The 24673-nt window shown below is 42.3% G+C and overlaps 1 protein-coding gene across 1 annotated transcript; it reads right to left on the bottom strand.

The window, feature by feature from the left end:
* Window positions 1-570: 570 nt before the first annotated feature.
* sh3tc2 (SH3 domain and tetratricopeptide repeats 2) lies at window positions 571-18680 on the bottom strand. Its single transcript, XM_030062563.1, has 22 exons — window positions 18453-18680; window positions 13242-13340; window positions 12382-12513; window positions 11683-11810; window positions 11320-11425; window positions 10901-11044; window positions 9486-9687; window positions 8270-8343; window positions 7842-8037; window positions 7332-7468; window positions 7138-7188; window positions 6546-6853; window positions 6164-6358; window positions 5202-6062; window positions 4450-4670; window positions 4169-4335; window positions 3756-3933; window positions 3343-3493; window positions 2938-3060; window positions 2632-2782; window positions 2221-2417; window positions 571-1799 (listed from the first exon to the last, which is right to left on the bottom strand). Exons 1-22 carry the CDS (start codon window positions 18493-18495, stop codon window positions 798-800), a joined length of 4866 nt encoding a protein of 1621 aa, XP_029918423.1. The 5' UTR covers window positions 18496-18680; the 3' UTR covers window positions 571-797.
* Window positions 18681-24673: the final 5993 nt, after the last annotated feature.

The following is a 24673-nucleotide window of genomic DNA, read 5'->3' as shown; positions in this document are numbered from 1 at the left end:
AGTTTATCATGCAGAAAATGTTGTATTCCTCTATTAAAAAAAAAAAAAAAAAAAACTCGCTCACAGTCTCAAGGGAGGAATTTGCTACACAGATGGACATAACTACTGAGCTTGTGGTCAACCCAAAACCAAATGTGACTGACAAAGGACAATTTCCACACTGCTCAGCCTGGATTTCTACCATTGTCAGGCAGATGATATAAAGCTCTCTCTGCTTCCTCTCCTCTTTCACCTGTTGCAGATGGCTACAACAGCTGATGCAACACATGCCAGTGTCGACAGCTGCCTTTCACTGCCCACCTCTGGCAGAACTAAGGTACAACAGCATCATAGTAGCCTTTTGCAACAGATAGCACAAAAAGGTGCATAATAGCGCTCTCTTGTGGTTCTTTGTAGACATGACATTATTTTGAAAATGAATGTGTTGATTCTTTCTTCCCCTATCCCCAGAATATCAAATAACTTAACACAAAAGAGCCAAGAATCATTCCAGATGTTTTAACTCATAACATCCCATGAGATACAAAAACAAATAATAATAATAATAATAATAATAATAATAATACATATTTACAAAACATATATTACAAGCTTGATGCGCTGTAATAGAGAACTATACAAAAGGTACAGGTCCTCAATGTTATTAAATCTCTGAAAAGTATATACTGACAACAGTGTTGACAATATCGTTCCAACAATAAGTGCATGTGTTTTGGTACATTACAAATAGTTTTCCTTTCAGGTGACAGGCAACAAGAGGGAAATGTCAATACAGAATCTAGCCCACCATTGGAAGGCTATATGTACATTTGTTCAGTATCTGTATCAGCTGTCTCAGATTTATCTCTCCCGGTGTAGTAGGAAGTGCTTGTCGCACTATCAGCTTTATCAGTGTCCATGTTAGCAGTCTCTGTTTGGTCAATATAAGACTGTTTGTCCCCAATGGTGCCATTTTTGTGAATAGGGTCTATTTTATGAAGATCTGCGTATGTCTCTTCAGGAGGAATATTTTCTTCTTGATGAATATAAGTCTCTCTGGTTTGCATATCTGTGCGTCCCCCATCTGCATGGATGATGTTGCCCATGTTGTTATCGACAGGTACAGTTTCACTAGTCCTACCCTGGTCAGTGTCAAAGTCTGAGTGGTCTTTGACCCCATGTGGTCCAGCTGTTTGACACAGGTCAGTTTGTAAAGTGTCAGAAGAGTCACTGGAGTCTGAGATCCGTTCATGTGCTGTTTCAAAAGACTCTGTATGATTACTGTTAGTGTACGAATGACTGGTTTCAGACCCAGTGGCATCCGCCCAAACTCCATTTGTATCAGGAAGGCAAGCATTATCATCTCCAATAGTACAGTCTGCACATCCAGGCTGTGCCTGTATATGGTTCCTACAGGTTTGTGTAAATGAGCCATCCTCACAGTTCCCATCTTCAGGTATAGGATTGTTTCTGGCAAGAGAGACATGCTGTGTATCCCTTACCTCCATGGTACAAGATACAACATTAAAGCCTTCTGTACATTCCTTATCAGCTTCAGAGACCGTTTCCTCCCTTTGTCCAGGCTCTGTGTCTGGGTTGTCCCACTCCTCTTCCCCATTGGGGTCAACCTGACCTGCCAGGACCCTCTTCAGGCTCTGGGCTCTGTCTCTGTACGCTTGGCACAGCTGAGCATCGGGCATGTGGTGGCCATGGATTTCTGCCAGCTTCATGTAGACCACATACAGAGCCTCAGGGTTAGCATGGTCCTCTAGGGCAGCTGCCAGAGCCAGCTGGAAATAGCCCACTGCATCAAAGGCATCCTGATAAGAGCACACAGAACAGAAGGGCTAAGGACCGACTAAGATTAAAAATATACTCATTACATATTGAGATCTGATTTTGACTTTTCCCATTAGCTGTTACAAGGACACTGACTTTAGACCATTCCAATTTGACTCTTGCAAGAAATATTAAAATGTATTTTTTTCTTAAATAGATGTCAAAATACTGACATCTTTAGAAAAATCTTGAAACAGCTTTGGAAAGATAACAAGTAGGAATACCTTACCCACAAAATTTTGATCCTTTTCTTATGGAAAATAAGAGTTTAAGATGAAATATGAAGTTGAGTGGTTTCTCAAGATTTAATTATTTGCAGAGTATTTATCATTTGGAAATCGTACCACCTTACTGTCCTCATTTATCACTGAGAGTAATGCATGCAGTATGTGTCTCCTATACCTTGAGTTTGTGTAGCGTGAGATTGCCCAGTCTGATATAGACTTTGGTGTAGTAACGAGCTTCCATGGGGTGCTGCAGGACAGGGGGGCAAAGGGACAAGGACTTGAGGTAGTAGTTTTCTGCCATCTCATACTGCTCCAGGCGGTAGTAGACTGTAGCCAGCCGGTGGTAGGCTGTCCTTTCATTCACACGCACGCCTATGGGAAAAACAAACAAACAAACAAAAAACAATAATGGTCTCTACAGATGAAGTAATACTAGGTTTGCTACATTCTGGTAGGTGTATTTGACTCCACAAAATCTGGGAATGAGACAGAGCTATGATTACATCTCACTAACACCCCAGATCGAGACGTAATAGTGCAAACATGGGGCTCTGATTCAACTGCAGGCTTTGCTTCTGCTGGCTACCTGTTTTGCTGCCAATCTGAACAGCCAGTGTTGCGTACTGCAGAGCCTCCTCCTGCTCTCCCTGGGTCATCAGCAGTTCTGTCAGTTTACTCAGCAAGCGAAACTCTGAATGGATGTCCCTGATGCTCCGTGCAAATGGCAGACTGCCATCCTAGAACAAAATATGGAGATTTTCATTGAGTATGACATGCATTGATCAGTTGCCACAGTTTATAATATTAAATACTGCATACAACACCTATGAGACCCACAAAGTACATCAAACATAACAGAACAACAAGGACACATGCTGCTGTGTTTTCTCACTCTGAAGAAGGGCAGCGAGGCCATTCGGTTCCTGTGGCCTTTGAAGAACACGTCTCCTGCCTCCTCATAGATGCTCATGGCAAAGTGAGGGTCATTCATCCTCAAGGCTGTCTTCACTGCTGCCTGCCAAGTAAACAGAAGTATGAAATGCTTGTATCAATAGAAAATCAACAGCTACAGCAAGAAACAGTGCTTTTTGAAATTTGACATGGATTTGTCGCATGGACAGCAGTGTTATATTTAGTTGGAAGAAATGCAAATTGTTGCATATTACAAGAAGTGAAATACAGATTACAAGATGTGATCTGATAGGGAGCTGACTTTGGTCTGAAAAGCTCACTGTCCCATGTAACCCATTTTTCACTCTTATCTAGCCCCCTCTCCCCATTTCCCCTCTCTCCTCACCTGCAGGTACATGTCAGCTAGCTCGTCCTCATAGATCAGGTAATAGATGCGTCCCACTTGTAGCCAGGTCTCTGACTCCTCCTCTTTCCTGCCCAGGTCGATGGAAATCCTGAGGCTCTGCTTGGTGTAGTCCAGAGACTTACGAGATGATCTGCACCACACAATCCACAGATGACAATGGACTATACCACAAATCTCTAAGTGTAACTGAAATACATCACATCAAATGAGAACTGATGACAGCTTTTGAGTTATTCCTCTATGAAAGGTAGGATGCAAAGATGACAGGAGAGAATGATAAGAAAGGAGAGAGAAAACAAACAAGGTTGGAAATTGGTTGGAAAGTTTAGAAATTTTACATAAAAATTGAGAGAGAAAGTGATAGCGAAAGATGGAGAGAAAGAGAAACTCACTTCTCTGTGTTCAGTGAGAGGTAGAGGCTGCTGAGGATTTCCAGATACTCTCCCTCCAGTCTCTTGTCCTTCAGCTCCCTGGCCACTGACACACAGTGCTCATAATAGATGATGCTCTGGCCATACAGCAGCATGTCTGCATACAGTCGACTTAGTACCTTGGCCACAACCATCTGACCTATGGAAAACAGAAAATATACAGCAAAAATATTGCTAATTACAACACACATGAAATATGCAATATATGTATACTAATGTGGAACACACTTGTAAGTAGTCACACCAAAAGGAGTAATAATCTATGTAGAATATTTCAGGTGGCATTTTTCAGTATAATTTATTTTGTGTTAATCAATGTAATATCAGTATATTGCCCTCCCCTACTGTACTGTAATGTGTTTACTTGTACTTACTGTGCAAGTTTCTGGCATTCAGTGCGATCAGTAGCCCCATTTCGTAGCACACCCTGACCTCCTGACTCCTCCCCCTGTCTTTGTAGCTCCGCCCCAGCCAAAGATAGGTCTGAACGTGCTCCTCATCTGTGGGGCTGTCCCAGAGCTCCAGAAAAAGGCCCAGGGATCTGTCAACAACACTTACAATTACCATCAAAATAAACAACTCTTGGTAGACTCCTCACACATTTTCAATCAGGGTAGCAGAGGGCCAAATTTCTGTGATAAAACTGATTTCTAACCTGACTAAGAAACGTTCTGCTAGGCCAGATGCCCCTACATCCAGTGCAAGGCAGCCTAGGTTGGCAAGTGCCAGGGCCTGGTTCCTCTGGTTACCGCTCTCCCTGGAGATTCTCAAGGCACAGTGGAGATGCCAACCCGCCTCTGGGATGCGACCCTGCCGCCTCAGACACAAAGCCAAGAGGTTGTGAATCACTCCCCGCTGAGTGGGACTGTCTGTGCCCTGGAGAGAGGTCACAAACCAAAGCACAATTTACACATCACATTTATTAAGAGCATCACTAAGAAAGAATGATTACATCCAAAAGTAAGAGGCATACACTCTCCTCACAAAGTGCATGCACACACAAAGATAATATGTATAAATCCATTCACTCATCCATGTACTCATTTATTTGAAGTTTTTTTTTTTTTTCTATACCTGATCATGTTAAATTCTAAGAGTGTAAAATCAGATTGGTAATTTGTGCAGGTATAGAGAGTTTATTCTATAGTGCACTATGAGTAAAATTGCAAGGGTATAGAGTCTGTTCTATGCAGGGGAACTGTATATGTATAGAGAACTGTTTTATACAGCCTAAGATGTTTTTCTCTCTGAAATGTTCTATTTGTTTGTAATACACAATTAATTGTGTTTCATTGTACAAAATGTGTTACATAAATAAAGTTGAGTTGGGTTTAGTGTGGCTTGGCCTGGTTTGGTTTGGTTTGGTTTGTTCAAACTTGGCTTGAATAGCATTGTCAGTGAATGTACCTGGAGAGATGTGAGCAGTGGCTGCAGCGTGTTCTGGGCCCTCTCAGCCTGGCCAGTTAACACCAACAGCCACCCCAGCAACACAGAGGCCTCAAAGCCCTCCTCCTCATTGATATGGCCCCCTGTTTCCACAGCCTGTTGGGCACAGCACACTGCTTTATCAAGAGCTCCATACTGCTGATAGACTGAGGCCAAGCCCAGACACAAGTCCCTCTGGGTCTTCAGGTCCTCCCCCTGCTCAGCAATGGCCAGAGCCTGCTGAAGGCAGACCACAGTCTGAGCAGGGAGCAGGGAGGTTCCCTCCCTCCAGCGAGGGTTCAGACGGACAGAGTTCCTAATGAACAGCTCCACTCTCTTGAAGGCATCCTGGATGGAGTGGTCTTGTCTTGAATCCAGGCTTAGAGAGGCCAGAGCCAGATAAGGCATGTATTTACGGTGATAGAGCCAGCTCAGGAGCCAGTTAAGGTCCAAAGGAACAATAGGCTGGCCTTCTGTGGCAGAAAGAGTCACTGAAAGAAACTGGAGTCGCTCAACAAAGGGAAGAGCGTCATCAGTCTTTCGGAGGAGCAGGAAGAGGCTGGAGATGAGGTAGCAGACTCGGGCCTCCAGGTGTTTGTCCCCCTCTACCACTGACCTCCTAAGGAGCAGCTTGAGTAGCTCAACCTCATCCAGGGAGGTGAAGCTATGGTTAGAAAGACACAGCAGCAAGGCACTGGCCTTCTCCAGGGTCTGGGGCAGCTTGTCTGTCATTCGCTGCTTCAGGTAGACCGCAGTGAGGTTGGTGAAGAGAGCGATGAGGAGGGGCGTGTCCGAGAAACCATCCACACTGACACTGAGAGCCTCTTCATAATATACACGTGCCTGAGGAGAAATGAGAACAAACATGAAGCAACAGATTTAGAATATACCCTAAACACCACTGGCAAAATATACCTTTCATATTAATACTGAACAGTACAAACCTGAGAGTACTTAAGCTTCCTGGCACAGAGTCTTCCCAGGAGAAAGCAGGTCCTTCGATGTGCCCAGTGCATGCCCAGCCTCTTGGCACATTCCCTGATATTCTCGAGGTGCCCTATTAACTCTTCCTCAGTCTTACCACTGAAGGTCACCCACAGGAAAGAGTGTTGTAGGTCATACAGTGGCAGGAAGTCCTCCTAGATTAAATTAACAAACAAAAGAATGAATGACAGGATACTTGAATTTAGCAATCATTAAGTAGTTTTTTTTTTATTTGTAACATGCAGGGCAAAAAAAACAACACTGTTTTTGTTCATTGATATGAAGTATAACTAAAATTGTGCCCAAATAAATTTTAATGTGTTGGCCGGGGACTATGCTGACCTGGAAGTGATCGTGGTTGAGCAGCATCAAAGTGGGGTCACTGAGCTCTGACTCCTCTCCCTCCCAGCTGTTCTCCTCCAAGAAGAGAGGAGGGTCTTCCTGGAACTCATCCAGCTCTCTGAATGTGTCATCTAGAGCAAAGGACAGGGGCTCTCCCTCACGTGGCAGAGGATTGTGGGATTGATAGAAGGACAGACGGGAAGAGGAGTGATAGAACGAGGGGCTTGGGGAAGAGTGGTATGGAGGGGGTGTCTCGCCACTTCTCTCTGAAATGAGGCTCTGACGGGCACTCACAGGAATCTTATGATCTGGGTAAAGAGAGCAATAATAATAATAATAATAATAATAATAATAACAATAATAATAGTCTTTTTGATTGACCAGATGACAGTGCAGTGCAAATGGTTGTTTTGTTACAATGAAATGGTAGCAGAGCTGAGAAGGGATTATGAAACTAGATTGGTAGAGTAGATTATGGCCTCCTCAGTGGATAAACACCCTTAATTCTTTATGAAATTATCAAGCCTTTTGGCTGCATCTACTTCATAAACAGCGAATTAACTAACAATTTGATTAAATTGCAAAGTATTACCATGCTTTGGCTGGTTCCTGATGACCATGAAGTCAGACTCGTCCAGTCTGTCTGGAAACACACAAGGTAAAATAAATGTATGTGTCAATTCTGCAGTAGCAAGCAGAACAGATGGAACTATTGTGTCCCCAAATAAACCTTTGGGGGATATGCAAACAGTATTATTTCTGAGCCTAGCCCAGCAGTTTATTTACCTAGCCTGTACACAGAGCTAATGTCAGAGGAGAAGAGTCTCTCCAGCAGGCTGCTGTCACTTGGCTCAGAGCTACAGGGGTTAACCTGAGCCAGGGCGGCCCTCTCCTCCTCAGTCAGAAAGACCAATTGTCTGTCTCTGTGAGGGGGACAAAGGCAGCATTATCGTTTCAGTTCTCCCATCAGCCTACTCACCCCATCCACCTTCTCTAGACTGCAGATGCACTAAATAGGATTTCATAAAGATTAGTGGAAGTCCTTATATGATAAGTTCCCCAGAAAGGCTATAAACAAGTCTGGAATACTTACTTGGTTTGATAATGTCCTCACATATAATCTAATTCACTATACCCTTGAGAAAAACATCTAAATAGGAGTCATATCTAATATCTTTGGGACAACTCATTTGGATTGGATGAGGTTTAACTGCTTTAAGGTTTATGTAATGCACGTCAGACCAGTAAGTTCAAACCACACGACGCGTTAGATAATCAAGGAACAAAACAACTTACAGAGGAACAGTGTCCAGAGGCTTAACATGGGACTTGTGCACAAAGCCAGTGTGTCCTGTGGAGGAGTGGGTTCCTATGAAGACATCCAGGCCTCGCACGAGCAAGCCCTGGATCTCCACAATGTCACCTTGGCTCAGCTGGAGCTCCTCTTGTCCCACTGGACTGTAGTCCACCACCGCCACACATGAACCTGTCACTGGAGGGTTCAATGGGGAGAATGAGCCCAGGACGATTTTTCCTTTTGAGGTCACTATATGATCAAAACTACCAGACACTGTCACAATATAGTTATGCAATATGCAATTGATATATGAAATAACAATATAAGTCAGTGTCCAGGAGGTAGGATGACAGAGTGTCTGACATGTATATGTGAGTATAAAATATACCTTGTATGTGAATATATGTTTTATGGAGTATGACATTACCAATAGGATGCTCAAACTGCCCCTTTTCTGTTGGTGAGCAGCCAGCAAAGCCTGGGTACTTCATCAGGAACCATCTGACCAAACAGGAAGCATAGTTTAGACAGGAGGACAAAGCTGATGGGTATAAATGGCAACCATCCCTAGCGATGATTTCTTCCTTCACCCAAAAAGGTGGCAAGGTGAACAGGAAACTCGCGGGGATGTCAATGTCATGTGGTAGAGAAAGATTAGGTTTAGGCATAAAAAACAATTGGTTAAGGTTGGGGAACGGTTAGGTTTAGGCACCAAAACCTGAAACTGAACATAGTCTCTTGTCATGTGTGAAAGGTGTCACTTGAAAATAATGCAAAGTGCGGCGTCTCACTTCCATTGCCAGAATTGGACCTGCGTCACCTGCTTGAATGTCCTGTTCCTTATATACCCACCAACCACCCCAACCACCTGCCTACCTCGACTTTATCGATGTTTATGCTGTGTCAGACAATCAGAAGAAAGTTGCCTAGATCTGATTTTTTTTCCTCAAATGTGACACAGATCTGATTTTTTTATGCCAGAGTGAACAGCAAAAAACAAATTCTGATTCTGATTCTAATGACGCTCATATCACTATCAGAGCATCAGCATTCACTGATTGTCAGCAGTCGTGGACAAAACAAAACAAGGAGGATCAACAATGATAGGCAACAATGGTAGGGAGACAGGAGGTTTCAAATTTAATAGATTTGTGGGAAGTTGCTTAAGTCAAAGCCCCTTTTTGCCTTCTTGCCTTCAGCCTGAACAGCTGACTGACTGCCACCACACCACTGTTACCACAACAAAGGAGTTAAGAGATGCATGCCTGCAGTGCACCACTCTTTTATTTAATTGTGATGATGGACTGTTGTGCAAATGACGTTCTTGGTTGTTCATCAACTCGCTTGTTGTAAATGTGAGGTCATGGTACAGATCTGTTCACGCTGTTGTCAGATATGGGTCATATACAAAGATGAATGTGGACAGCTATGGCAATAAGAAAAAGAAAAAAATCAGAACTGGGTCACCTTCAACTACTGTGTGAATGTATCTATAATGATGCCAATGGGTGCCATTGGTTTCTAATAGGTGCCTCTGGCATCGCTATCAGACACAGAAAGACGTGACAAAGCATCGGTATTTGACGCCCCGGAAGTGAGAATGGGCTAGTAGTGCAAGCAATTTATAACTCAGAGTGACTCACTGGTAGAAAGGGTATGGCAGTGGCTGCATGGCGTTGACTGGCACCAGGCCGTGTTGACCAGTGGAAAGAAGGGTGCCCTCCCACATGTGATCCTGTCCTGTGTTCCTCACCATCAGCAAGTCATTTTTTTTGAATGATAACTCTTCTTCCTCATCCTCATTCTGCTCATTCTTGGTCAAGAGTGCCTTGGCAAAGAAGGATCCTGTAAAGAATTAGACATCAAGATGCATTGGTAGACAGACACAAACACACGCATACATATGGAGGCATGTATGGGCACACAGCAATGCACACACACACACACACACACACACACAAAGTATTTTTTTAACATCAGTTTTTATATTGTTAAAAGTCGCCACACTTAAAGATCAGCAAAACTGCTGCAGTGCCCTCATTCAGTCACTGGCGAATGATGGATGTTTTATATCCCCTATTAAGTTAATGTATTTCTTAGTGCCATTTGCCAGCACTGCATTCCCATTATACATTTCCCTGAAGCTTTTTGCCTCAGGGAAATGTTTAGGAGAAAGTAGTGATGCACGCAATGCCCAGGCAGGGAAAAAATCAATATAATTTCTTCAAGGCAACTAGTGTATTAATAATTCTACCTGGCAGAACAATGGCTTTTTTGTGATGCATTATAAAAATGTCAGCAAAGTGCAAAGATTCAGTGATGCCTAGCTTCCCTCTTGAAGATACCACACTTAATTCAATTTGTCAAAATTATTGGGAATACAAAAGGCTGTTGTGGTAATAAATAGCAATGACATCATGCGGCTGATTGGTAACTGGAGGTCTGCTGTGGTCTGTAGATTTGGTGTATATCGTAAGACAGATAAGCTCTTCTACTTCTAATTACAACAAGGTGCCCATTGCAATCAGGTGTCTCAAGTCAGGTGAGGCAGTCTGGTCATATGGATTTCATAATGTTCATCAGTGGATTACAAGGAACAGATTACTTGAAGAAGAAGAAAAAAAGTAAATGTATGCTGTAGTAAAAGTGACCAGATTATGGCTATTTTTGAAAATTACTCACTGGATTTTCTGGACACATGATGGAAGGGGAAATACATTTTAACTGAGAATTTGAAAATACGGACACAAAGGTAATTGTGTGAAAACATAATAAATTGTGGTGGCACATGATGATAACACTATTCAATTTAGAGTTGGTAAATTGAATATTTAACTGAATAATCTATAGATTTGGAGACAAAATTATATGAGACCTACAGTATTCAATTACTGAATGGCAGTGAGTTTACCACTCTTTTAAATTTCATTCCTATTTACTACTTTTCAGCCACATAACCAGTAATCTAAATGGATTACATCCTGAATGGGACACTCCCAACCTCTGCATTAAAAATAAATGAATGAATCAAAGTGCTCTGCAGCACAGCACTACTGACCCTCCTGGAGCAGCAGTCCCAGGTAGAGGGTGGCCAGATGTTCCTCGTCCACTTGTACATTGATCTCCAAGTCACTGAGCAGCTCTGGGTCCAGCCAGAAGGACTGGTCGCACAGGAAGTTCTCCAAGCACCGAGCCACATAGCCTAGAAGAGCGCACATGCATCTGTTTTTGTGCTGCAGGAACTGTCAGTGCTATCAACTGGCTAGTGCTATCAACACCACTGCTAATAATAATGATAGCAAAACCATAGCAAACATCCAATCATACAATATCTGCATTAACTGAAGTAAAATAAGGTAAATTTTAATGTAGAAAACCAGGGATTGAAAAGAAGACATGTATAACCATATACAGTTTCACCATTGCATTTGTGATATTACAGTCCAAAAGATCAAGAATAATCCTGATCAATCCTACCTAAAGCTAGGTAAGTTGAAAACTTCCAGATTTCCTCCACAGTCTTGAAGGTGAGTACAAAGCTATCCTTCTCCGCATGGACAGACACCAGACGGGCAGACAAGTCCTGCCGAGACAAAGGGCTTCAGGGTCATGTTTCCGCTACAGTGTTTCAGTACCAGTGATCCATCTCCATAAAGTGTACAATAGAGATACAGTATGTGGTATCATATTGCATTATGGTGATTCATATTGGATCGGATTGTGTATGATCATATCTCATGTTGCAATGCACTTATTGAACTTTAATATATCAGTAGATGTTGTTTGAATAGTAAGAGTCTGTAATGTTAGGACAGTATTTTGATGGTATCTCTCACTGACTTTAAAGAGCTGGATGACATCCTGACTGTTGCTCTCCACCACTCTGAGTCGTGTGCGCAGCGCCTCCTGCAGGGCCTGGTCAGGAAGCTCACTGGACCGCCTCCGCCCAGTGAACACCAGTAAAATTTCTGGACCACAGACAAGACAAATGTTATTACATAATCTGGGGACATCGACACAGTGAGGGAGAGGCCTTATGCCGAATCCCATCCCAAAGCAACCAAAGCCTTCATCCCTTGAGCCAATATGGGAATAAACCGCTAACGTTTTCAAAATCGTCATTTTTCATCACACCTGCACACATTAGTCGCTTATTACTAGTATGTACTGGCAAAGAGAGACAAAACTTTCACTAGTTCATTAAACACTTTCTAAAGGAGCTCATGTTTCAGGGAGATGCATTGTTGGCACAATATCAGCCTCCGGAGGAATAATAGTGCTATTAGGTCTCTGACTGGACTAAGGGTGGCCATTTGAATCCATTTGAGAGGGCGCACCTCAGGGAATGTGATGGATGCAGCTAAATTGCTGAGGGAGTAAAACATTAGTAGAGAGGAAAATGATCATCATCAGTCAGTCTACAAGAAAGTAATGTGCATACACTGTAAATGTCATATATGTAAGATATGACCTAGTTAGAGTAGCTAATATAATAAGTGGCATGTCAAGAGAACCATGCAAAAATGTTATTACAAATACCTGGGGAGAATTTCTCTGCCACTCCCAGTGAGACAGTACTTCCTCTAAGGAAGGCTTCTTTCCTCTTCCAGTAACTGTTTGGCTCCACCCCTCCTTCCCCTGATTCCAACCCTGGACCCTCATCCTCCTCACCTAAACCGAAAATGAGGAAACAAAATCAGAAAAAAGTAGTATTGCATCAAGTTTATTGCATTATTGTTGTTTATTCTAGGCCCACAGCAGGAAGAACGGAGCTTCTCTTTATGGACACTCAGGTGGTAGAGGTGGTAAGCCAGTGTTACCAAAACAGAACTGTGTATAGATGCTTTTTGATAAAGACAGGTGTGTAATAAATGAAAACAGTTTTATCAGGAAGGTCGTCCAAAGGACTGTCCAGAGTGTACTGCGCCTAAATACAAGTGCCAGATTGTCTTGGGGATAAAAGTGGATGAGTACTAGATGATACAAGATGAAAATTAATCTCTATTTTGCCGTTACAGAAAAAAAATTCAATATACGCTGCACACACAATATTTATTCCTATGAGACCAGCTGCATGTGACTGTGGTTCTGCTTGCTTAATAAGTCTGTTTTCAGTTTCCTTCAGTTACACCTATAAATATAAACCAGATGGTTGCACATAACAGGCTGCTATTGAAGTGGAGCAGCGACGGGCTTTCCCTGGTTTGTGCCATTGTGCAGAGAGGATGTCCCAAACACTTCCTCAATTTGTGAACAGTGGAGCAGCAGTATGTCTTGTTCTCAAATTAGCCTCACAAGGTTGTTTGGGCTTCAAAGTAATAAAGGCTTCTATAATAACATGATTTCAAATTGCTGGAGACATTCTACAACGTCCGGCCCTTCTGGGCAACACACTGTACCTTGCGTCATGATGCCATCTCCTGAGAAGTGCTCATTTGTTCCCCCTAGTGTGTATGGTGGTTCCCTCCAAAGAGCATCCAGCTCAGCAGGAGAAATGTCTGTGAAGGGGGAAACAACTTAGTGTTGCGCAATTTCTGAACATGTCCACACTCCTTTTACTCCCTGTTACACTCCCTTTTAATCAATAAATCTAAAAAAATGGTACTATCTCATACAGTACAAGTAATGCATCTTTTAAAAAATAAATAAATAAAATAAAATAAAAGCTTTTGGGATGGGGAGCCATTTAAGGATGCTAGGGAATCAATGAGTGCAGCCATTAAACTGGGAACCTCAAGACAGAGCCATAGGTTAGTGTAAGAGTTAACAGGGTAAGGGGGATACAGTGACGTTGATCAGGGACCAGACAAAGGCCCAGCAGTGACACACAGCTGCACTGACATCAGCCAAACAGCCGCCTCCAAAATCACACAGCTGCCCTGCCCCTGACTGCTAGGAGCAGAGTTGCATGTCAGCATGGTCACATACTGCCATGCATACAGTCAGACAACAGCACAGAAAGGAGTGGACCCAGTACATAGCATTCAAATACAATAAGAAGGAACACAATTATTCATTAATGACCCATAAAAAAAACTCAAGTATGATTAAAATGCTATTCTTCCCTCTTTTTGAGGAAACCATGCTTTGTCAGTAAAGAAAAAACAACAGAACAGTATTATCTTTATGCAAAGCATTCAAAACAAAGGACAATGCGACAATGAGGCGCACAACTCAGCAATACAATGCAACATGACAATATACTGAAGAAGACAACGGCCTATTCATTTCCGTCCTACAGTATCCACAACATACAGCACAGTTAGCATCAACGGGACTATCTGACACCACATAAGCACAGTCAGGATGCTAGGTCAGGAACACACCATGCCCTTTACCTTCATGACTAAGTCTGTTACCCATGTTGCACATAGACCTATGCTCCTGTCTAGCTCAATGTACCAGTCCCTCTCATGGCAGTACGGTAGCACAGAGAGCAGGCTGGGACCGACCTGTGAAGGAGGAGAGGCAGACTTTGATGAGGGGTCCACAGCAGGAAGAGTGGAGCAGCGGTCTGCAGCAACAAGACGCCATGTGGGCCAGGAGCCGGCAGCTCCCAGAGATCAATGCCATCCCATCAGCTCCTCCGGCCTCTTTAAAACGGCTCAGTCTCTTCCTCTCTGCTCTGATGGACAAGCCCCTGCTTCCTTCCCCTATTTCTGCATTTTCCTTCCTGCCCTGCTCACTCTCTCTCTTTTTCCATGTGTTGTGTTTACTGTAGGTGTCGGTCCGCTCCCTTTGCAAGCCTTATCTCTCCTTCCCTGTCTGTCTCCGTCTCGTTCTCTCTTTGTAATTCCTCTGTCTCTTGCTGTCTCCATCTCCCCCTCCCACCGGCCTCTCTCTCTCTCTCTCTCTCTCTCTTCAGTAGCTGCCCAGTGTGTGAATGCACAAAGCACTTTCTGCAATTGGTATGAGTGTGTGGGGGGCAGGCCTCAGTGAGAGTTTCTCTGTGTGAAAATATGTATAGTATGTGTGTCACAAAGACAATGTATTTGTGTGTTTGAGTGTGTGTGACTAAGAGAGAGAGAGAGAGAGAGAGACAGAGAGAGAGAGAGAGAGAGAGAGAGTGTGTGTGTGTGTCTGTGTTGCTGAGACAATGTATTGCTGATCCTCTGTAAGGCAATGCCAGGTCAGGCATGGGGACAGGCTGCAAGGTCACAGCAAAGCAGTTCGGAGTTGACTGTTGGCATAGATCAAGGATCAGCTTATTCACACAACACAATTGCACTCTTTGCCATTAGATTGGTGGCAGCCAGCTGAAATGAGATCAGCACACTAGGACAACATCATCTGACTCTGTAAGGTCACCATGGGGAAAGCGATCCAGGCCGGGATTGGATAGAGGGGCTTTGTGGAAGTTTTGATAGGCCAAGCTCCAGATCATAAAGATAGTGAAGAAAAATGTTAAAGGAATACTCCAGCATGTTGGGAAAAATACCCTTTCTCTGCCTTATGCAGACAGGGACAAGTGGATGTCCAGTGGTTTAGTTCCTGTGGGTAGCATTTTGTATTACCTTAGCATAGTCTGTTCTGTCCAAGTGAAAAAATAAACTCCGAAACTGTCTTATTTACATAGTGCATCATGTATATTTGAAATACACATCTTGGGATTTTTTTTAAGTAAAATGAGAGCTGTTTTAGGAGAAGTTAGATGTGGGAACTGTGACACATATTGATGCTTCCGTCTATTGGAGAGATTTGCACCACAGAGAAGGTGTAGGTAGAGATGGCAAAACTCTCATAAACCCTCCTAGCTCCTAAAACATTATTATTATTTTTTTTAATTCCAAGATGTTTATTTCAAATACACATGACACATTGTGTAAATAAGACAGCTTCGGAGTTGCCATAAGGTTTATTTTTACACTTGGACGGAGCCAGTGCTATTGAGTCCCATACACGTCAAGTCTTTATGGTAAGCTAACACAAACTGCTACCCATTGGAACCGAACCCGAGAGGTGAAAATGGGACCGAACATCTTGTTTCAGTCTGGGTAAGTTGGAAAAGGGCAAAATTTTGCCCAAAACGTTAAAATAATCCTTTAATACTGTATCATTCCTTTCATGGGAACACCAACTCACTGACCTTATATGAACTGTTACTGTCTTAGAAGAAACGAAAATCCAATGACTCCTTTCAGTGTGTTTATTTGTCAGTATTCTTGTTTTTGTATATAGGATTTAAAACAAAACTCACACAATAGTCATGCTTTCTATGACATATGCCCTGCAGGTATGACACCTTTTATTGCAACAGAAGGAGGAAGTATTAGAAAAAAAAAATACATCCCTTTTCCTGGTCAGGCAAACTGGCTAATTTTACTTACATTAGATTACATTTTCATTTAGCAAACACTTTTGTTCAAAGAGACTTACAGAAAGTACATTGTATCAACACTGGTCAAACATAAATTTGCGTAACAATATGTATTTAAGGTCAACATTATACCATTAAAGGAAAAGTGGGCTGTAATACCTACTGATTTAAAGGCAGAATAAATAGGATTTTGCAAAAAGAAACAATGTATAGACTCATACCAAAATAATCCCTCTCAGTCATTACTTATGACCCCGTAGAGGGGTGTATTGGTGTGTGTATCTGCAAAGACCCTTCCCTCTGCCCAGAAGAGGCAGAGGGAAGCCTTTGGGCAGTGGGTGTGTAGCTCCCAGCCAATCACAGCGCACAGTGCCAGATTGACAGCTGGGCATCCAATAGGAAGCTACAGAAATCATGGATCGCAGGTCGCGGAAAAAAGAAATATAGTGAGTTGAAACACCGAGGGGAAAAAGCTCGTTCCACAAAGAGAGTGACGGAGAGGAGGAGGATGAAGAGCAACACGAAATCAGACTGAAGGTGCCGGCTGGCGGTTAGTGTAGTCGAGGAGGAGGGGTCGACTTTGAATCTTGCATTTACAAGCTGTGATGACAAATCTTACTCATTCTGCCTTAACAAAAGAAGAAGAAGCATGATATTTTATGGCTGAGTCTACACGGGTCTCATTATCCTTCAGACTCACTGATGAATTGCATTGCAGTCTAAACAGTCCTCACTTCTAATGACCCTCTATAGTTTTGCGTTGTGCACCTTTAAGGAGAGATGCTTTAATGCGTGATGCACAATGGGACCCATTGTAATTGCTGATCACAGAAAACACACGCTAAGACACACGATTAAAATGTCTTTGTTCTTTGTGTCCCGCTTGTTCGTCTGTTTGGACACGCTGTAATCAAAGGCAGGGAGATCCTGCTCTGAAGCCGAGCTCAGTGTCTTCGTCTTGTTCATGTGGCTGCTGAATGGTCATGATTGAATCTGTGTGTGGGTCTTGTGAGGCAGAAAGCTGTAAACAGGCTAAAGGCGTGTCAAGACATATCCTGACACTCTTAGGACACTCCTTTCTGTTTCTCACCGGTGGACTCTCTAATCTGATAAACACAAACTGCACAAGGCAGATATACGTGGTCATAAGTTCAGGCTGTTGTTAGCACCAAAGGCTGCACAGAGGGCAACGGCAGCCTCCAGTGTCATCCAAAACACTATTATTAAATCCTTGTTGAAGTGCGGACTGATTGTAAATAGAAACAGTGTAACCTGATTTTTGCTGATGCTGCCTATGTCACAAAAGCCTTCTAAGTGAAAGAGTGAGTAGATCAAAGTATCATTTCCTCACAGTTGTAGTGTCAAAATCCTTCCTGCCCCTAAAAATACACACTGTGCCCTGCTTTGCTACACATTCATACAACAGATGATGAAAAACATTTTAGGCCACAAACATAACTAGTGTCTTTTAAGGACAAGAGCTGATGAGCATAACAGCCACACACCACAAATGGCCCTCCTTTCTAAAGAGTCTGAAAACACAGCTCAAAAGCCCAAACTGCAATTGTAACACTCATCAGCCCACGACAGTAACATTAAAACGCAGCATGCTAATAAGAAACATATGGTTGCCAACACAATCTGGCTGTGTTTGTGTGCATGTGCGTGTGTGTCTGTGTGTGCAACGTGTGCCTGTAAGTTGGGGATATGTGGCATGGGAGCTAGTGGGGAGCAAGTATTGGAGAGAAATCTGAGACAGGGGTTATGGACTCTAAGTTTAGACTAACCCCCTGTTAGCTCACTCACATGCCTATGTGTCTAGCACAGATCTCTCTGCTGGGAGATTCCCACACTGTTGCATGCAGTCGTATGTACAACTCCTAAATAAACAGTGCAGAGCTACAAATTCAGTGATAGTGCGACATTCTGGGTTGATCTGTTTGCATACTCTGCTTTTCTTGTATTACTGGTAGATCAACACTCAGGTAGAGAGATGAGAGGAGATCACTTTGTCCTGGTAAAAGTCCGCTGTCATGCTGTTCAGAGGGTGGAAGAACTGTTATGCAAACATTAAGAGCAACCACTAAGCAGAATACAGAACTAACAATCACTAGTAGTCACTGTCCCTTTTGATACTAGCCTACACTCTGTCCCATATCCTGTGAGCTGTCAGCAACTTTATGACGACGTGACTGAGCACAGATACAAAGTGCAGCAACCAGATCAACACAACAGACTGTGAGAATTAAAGACCGGTCATTTTCAATAGACAGCTATAGAAAGCAACTCTTACCTCTGTCCTGCTGCCAGCTCTCCCCTCTCACTTCATTCTTCATGTGTGTGGCAGAATGAATGTATGCGTGTGTGAGTGAGTGTGGTTTCACAATTAAACGGGTGTACCACTGTGGCAAAAAAAAAAAAAAAAAAAAACTTATGGCATTCTCCGCTGTAAGTCCACAAGCGTAGGGAGAAAAACAAAAACAGAAGACGAGTGTGTGTGAGTCAGTGTGAATGAGCGTGAGTGAAGGTGTATGAGTGTCTGCGTGCCCCAGAGGCTATCCTAGTCGGCATGTCACTGACTGAGGAAGTATCCTGTGACTCCTCCCCTTATTTTTTGGGACAAGGGCACAAGCTTTCTCTCTTTCTCTCTTTCTCTCTTTCTCTCTTTCTCTCTCTCTCTCTCCCTCCCCAAACTTTTCCTTTCTGTCATTTGATTTTGAGCTCTTCTAACAATTTTGCAACACTTTTATATTTATGTTTTTTGACAATAAGAAGAGTGAAAGAGTAAACAGCAGTCACTATCAATTTTTAATTCATGCTTTTGTTTGTTATAAAGCTCAACAATCGCCTTGGCAATTGTATAATGCGTCTTTCTAACCCCCTGTAAACAGAGTAGCAGAAGTACAGCAAACATAGTGTGCTATTTCCTCATTCTGGAGCACCAGTCCTGCCAGTTTGATGTGACACACTTGCATTCAGAACATAACAACATGCCAAAGGTATGCACAATCAGCAGGTTTGTGCGATTGCTGAGGCCTAAACCAAAGCTTTCATTCGACTTCATTCCAAACGTTTCACACCTCTACAGTCCTGGAAATCACCTCCCACAGTGTCAGCATTCCACTCGTGATGGTGACTGAACGTGTCACGAGCATTTATCCTCATGCACCAAGTGAGCATGCTCAACAAAGTGGTAGGCGGCAGCCCTCACCAGGAGTACCACCAACCATTAACACCCTAACCCTGTTTCAGCTACACCAGTGACCTCTCTTTATCATTGGCTCCCTCTTTCACTTTCTGGGTCATGTCCGTCCCTATCTGTGTGCAGCAAGATAATAATCCCCAGGCAAGTGCTGCTTTGGTTTCTTGTGTTTTGCCCTGCTTAGTTAAATATAAACTCTGGAACTGATTGTGTATCCCCTGCCTCCAGCAAACTACAGCAAAGTCACCCTGAAAACAGAATATCAGCCCTGCACATGTGATCGTACAATTGGATATGCTATGCAGGCCTGCAAGACACAGACCATTTATTCTGCTCGGCTTGCAAAAGTGTGTGTTGTGTGTATGTGTCTGTTTGTGCACGTTTGAGTGTGTGTCTCTGTATTGAATAGCAACATTCCACTCCTAATTACAGACACACAGCAATGGGTGGAGATAGCAGCTCAGTGTTACAGCGTGGACAGTTCATAGTGTGTGTGTGAGCATGTGTGTGTGTATGTGTGTGTGTCTGTGTGGTTTTGGCCTGAACATGTGGTTGGACAAAGGACAGGGATTGTCAGGGTTAGTAAAGAATGCAGTTTAGTGCTGATCAGTGATATTGAGAATGGATTGTCGCCTGAGTGTGATTGTCAAACAAAAGACACACATTACCTCCAACAGAAAAACATTCACTGGATGAGACGATACAATGTGGTGACGGATTAGAACTGCACCAAACAACAAGACTAGTGATCAATCTGTTTCAGTAGGACAACAAATATTTTTCGTACTGCTTATGCCAACCGTGAATAGTGGTGATACATTTCCTTGTTTCTTTGAGATTTAGGAAACCGGTTTGCATTATGCTTAGTGGCAGAGTTTGAAGAAGGAACAGAGTGATGTCACAGTGGTCTGGTTTATTCCAGTAAAAACAGATATCAGTGGATGTTTGCCTTTAGCGTTGCTTAGGGGGCACTGGCTCACAGAGGCGCCTTTGCAGGCAGTGTGAACATTGTAGTGACCTGACGCCCTCCTGCCCCTCTGCCTTCAGCGCTCAGGAAGGCCAGCTTCCTGTTTTTCTGCACCATCAGTTTGGAGGACAAAAGCACAACACGGGACTGACACAGGAGCATGTTCAGCACCCGGCACACAGTAGACCCATAGGGCAGCCACCCACCCACACACACACACACACACACACACACAGACACACTAGTGAAGATGATATAATTCAGTTAATCATTAGCCTCCAGAGTACTTTTCCTGTTCGTAAACTGCTTTGACTGTGATTAGAGGGCCGGCCAGTCATAGTGCCTCAGTAATCACAGTAAATACATAAAATCACTGGGGTGCAGGACAGTTCTCATATGGTGTGTTATATTTCATTTCCCATTTAGCTAACAGTATCACTTCTCTCTGGGGAAGAAAAAACATAGAATATAAAACCTCAGTGGATGCTATAAATATATATATATATATATATATATATATATATATATATATATATATAATGAGATATTTAAGATTATTTTCAGCTTCAGTGGACAGTAATCCATATAGAACGATAGATGATATGCAAAGGTCCCGGGCCAGATTCTAACCCCAAACATCAGGGTTTTGTTATTTGTGCAACTGAGCCACCAAGATCCCCCCTTGATAATGTGATTCTAATGGGATCTGATCATATTAGTCTATGATTTAAGTCTGTCTCTACTTTGGTAAAGACGACATTGTAGTTTTTCCAAAACTCTCCACTGAGACAGAGGGTGAAACTCAACACAGCATGGCAATAAAGAGGGAGTACTGTAAAGTAGTTGAACAGACAAAGAAAGAACGTCCTGTATGGCCAGTGAGCTCCAGCACTGAGAGGTAGAGCTGAGGAGAGAGAGAGAGAGAAAGAGAGAGAGAGAGAGAGAGAGAGAGAGAGAGAGAGAGAGAGAGAGAGAGAGAGGCGCCTTACATCCCGCCATTGTCCGGCTTCCTCCAGGCCTCAGAACCAGGGCTTCCTCTCTGTTCGGGACACAGGACAAGGCAGTCGGTTAGGTTAATAAAAACAAACACACACACATACGCACACACACACACACACACACACACACACACACACACACACACACACACACACACACACACACACACACACACATGCCAGCACCACAATCATCATTACTGTGGTTGTGTTGAGTTCCATGGCTAGAGAGTGGCGTCAAACTCTATCTAGTGGGGCGGCATAGCTAAACTATCGTTCATTTTGTGATAAAAGCACCAAATTTGGTAGATGTGTTGGTGGATATATTTCAAACAAATCTGGATATTGGGCCATCACAAAAGCGCCCTCTAGTGGCCATAGCAGGCATTTGATTTGTTAAAATGAATAAAAATATAAAAATGATTCATTAAAATATTTTAAAAATGTAAATACACATTAAATTAAGAAAAAATACAGTTATACACACTCAGCTTCTCAAACACTTTCTGCCCCCCCCCACCACAACAACCACTGAAAGCCAGCTAGCCAACGAGCTGGCTAGCATATATTCAGGACCGAAAATTGAAAAAAGCCCCTTAGAAAACAACATGGTGGGCATTTTTGAGGAAAAGCACTTTATCTGTTGTTTCTGTATGATTATTTAATGATTTATGATTATTTAATCCATTTCTGCTGTATGCCAAGCTGTAAAAGTTACAATTTAGTCATAATGATTGATTAATTAGCATAATTATTGATTAGTCGCCCAAAGTCAGAAATGGCTATCAGTTTCCTATTTGTCAATATTCTATATATGATTGTTTGGTATCATTGTAAAGGGGACCTTCTCAGCTTTCATTTAAGCCCATGGGCGTCTCTTTCTGACAAACACAGAGGTCACATGACCTCCTTAAACCATAAATTACACACATTTTCCCACATTTTTCGCCTAAACTATATAGTTTCTTTTATCCCTGTGGGATCAAGAGATATCAAGGACCCAAAAGACAACATCCACAATACCTAATGGACTTTGAGGATTCAGGAAATGTATGATATACCCATACTATTTCTTTGTGAGAGGTTATTGTGAGCCTTAAAATAGCAGTAACTGACTCAGGCCCATTCACCTCCATTCATTCTCCAGCATTACGTAAAAACGACCTCACCAATTGTTTACTGTAGATACAATGATATTATTACTAATACAAATGTAATAATAATCAAAGGCAAGGTAGACATTTTTCATCAATTTAATTAATTAGTAAAAAATTAACTGAACATGGCTACTAATTATTACAAATATGGATGAAAATGATTGGATCAAAACAGCAGTGCATTACAATTTTTTTGTGATCACATTTTTTTTCTTCTTCAGTGCATTACATATTCATGCAAAGGTCACCTGACTTTCGGCACTGACAAGATGCAGTGCATGGGTTTGGCATCCAGTTGTGCAGCCACAGGTCACTAGCTCCTCACAGGCATCTGGAACTGCAGGCAGTGACATGAGTTCAGGAACAAGCACATTGTCCTCCATCTTCCATCCCATATTTTCAGGGGGTGGGAGCACCGGGTACTGCAAGTGGGCCTGCCGCCAGACCAAAGTCTGGAAGTGAACACGCTGGATGTGAAAGTTCAGAGCATCTCTGGTGGGTGGCAGTCTCTTTATGGTCATGCTCTTGACAAACATGTCCAAACGGACTTCACTGATGTTGTTTGTGTTGACTGCACCATATAATTTGCAGAAGAACACTTCTGCATCCATGATGGTGGAGTCATTCACCTCCGGACCTTCACCAAGCCTGTTGAGTAGATCACTGGGCTGCCTAAACACATTCCAGCAGGTCTTGTCAGTGCCGAAAGTCTAGTGACCTTTGCATGAATATGTAATGCACTGAAGAAGAAAAAATGTGATCACAAAAAAATTGTAATGCACTACTGTTTTGATCCAATCATTATCATCCATATTTGTAATAATTAGTGGCCACGTTCAGTTAATTTTTACTAATTAATTAAATTGATGAAAAATGTCTACCTGGCCTTTGATTATTATTACATTTGTATTAGTAATAATATCATTGTATCTACAGTAAACAATTGGTGAGGTCGTTTTTACGTAATGCTGGAGAATGAATGGAGGTGAATGGGCCTGAGTCAGTTACTGCTATTTTAAGGCTCACAATAACCTCTCACAAAGAAATAGTATGGGTATATCATACATTTCCTGAATCCTCAAAGTCCATTAGGTATTGTGGTTGTTGTCTTTTGGGTCCTTGATATCCCTTGATCCCACAGGGATAAAAGAAACTATATAGTTTAGGCGAAAAATGTGGGAAAATGTGTGTAATTTATGGTTTAAGGAGGTCATGTGACCTCTGTGTTTGTCAGAAAGAGACGCCCATGGGCTTAAATGAAAGCTGAGAAGGTCCCCTTTACAATGATACCAAACAATCATATATAGAATATTGACAAATAGGAAACTGATAGCCATTTCTGACTTTGGGCGACTAATCAATAATTATGCTAATTAATCAATAATTATGACTAAATTGTAACTTTTACAGCTTGGCATACAGCAGAAATGGATTAAATAATCATAAATCATTAAATAATCATACAGAAACAACAGATAAAGTGCTTTTCCTCAAAAATGCCCACCATGTTGTTTTCTAAGGGGCTTTTTTCAATTTTCGGTCCTGAATATATGCTAGCCAGCTCGTTGGCTAGCTGGCTTTCAGTGGTTGTTGTGGTGGTGGGGGCAGAAAGTGTTTGAGAAACTGAGTGTGTATAACTGTATTTTTTCTTAATTTAATGTGTATTTACATTTTTAAAATATTTTAATGAATCATTTTTATATTTTTATTCATTTTAATAAATCAAATGCCTGCTATGGCCACTAGGGGGCGCTTTTGTGATGGCCCAATATCCAGATTTGTTTGAAATATATCCACCAACACATCTACCAAATTTGGTGCTTTTATCACAAAATGAACGATTGTTGTGATATATTGAGCTAAGCCGCCCCACTAATCAGGGTTATGTGGTTTGGAACCACCTATTCCAAAAATGTATGCAGTAATGCCACTGTAAGGCACTTTGGATCAAAGAAGCCACTATAGTGCACGTGTCATACCATCACATCATTATTAGCATAGTAATTATCATTATCATTGTAATCTTCTATGTAACACTTCAGCATATACCATATGTACTTAACAAACAGGTCAGCTCATAAATTTTGGCTTCAAACAGAAGTGACTTGCCATCTTTCTTGGCTCTTTAAAAATTACCGTTTTACTCTCAGAGTCAGTGCTCACATTTTTTTCAGTAGCTTTGAAGTCCTC

The sequence above is a fragment of the Myripristis murdjan genome, chromosome 10 (genome assembly GCF_902150065.1).
Source record: "Myripristis murdjan chromosome 10, fMyrMur1.1, whole genome shotgun sequence".
Classification (NCBI taxonomy): domain Eukaryota; kingdom Metazoa; phylum Chordata; class Actinopteri; order Holocentriformes; family Holocentridae; genus Myripristis; species Myripristis murdjan.
This window is presented reverse-complemented; position numbering and strand designations above follow the sequence as displayed.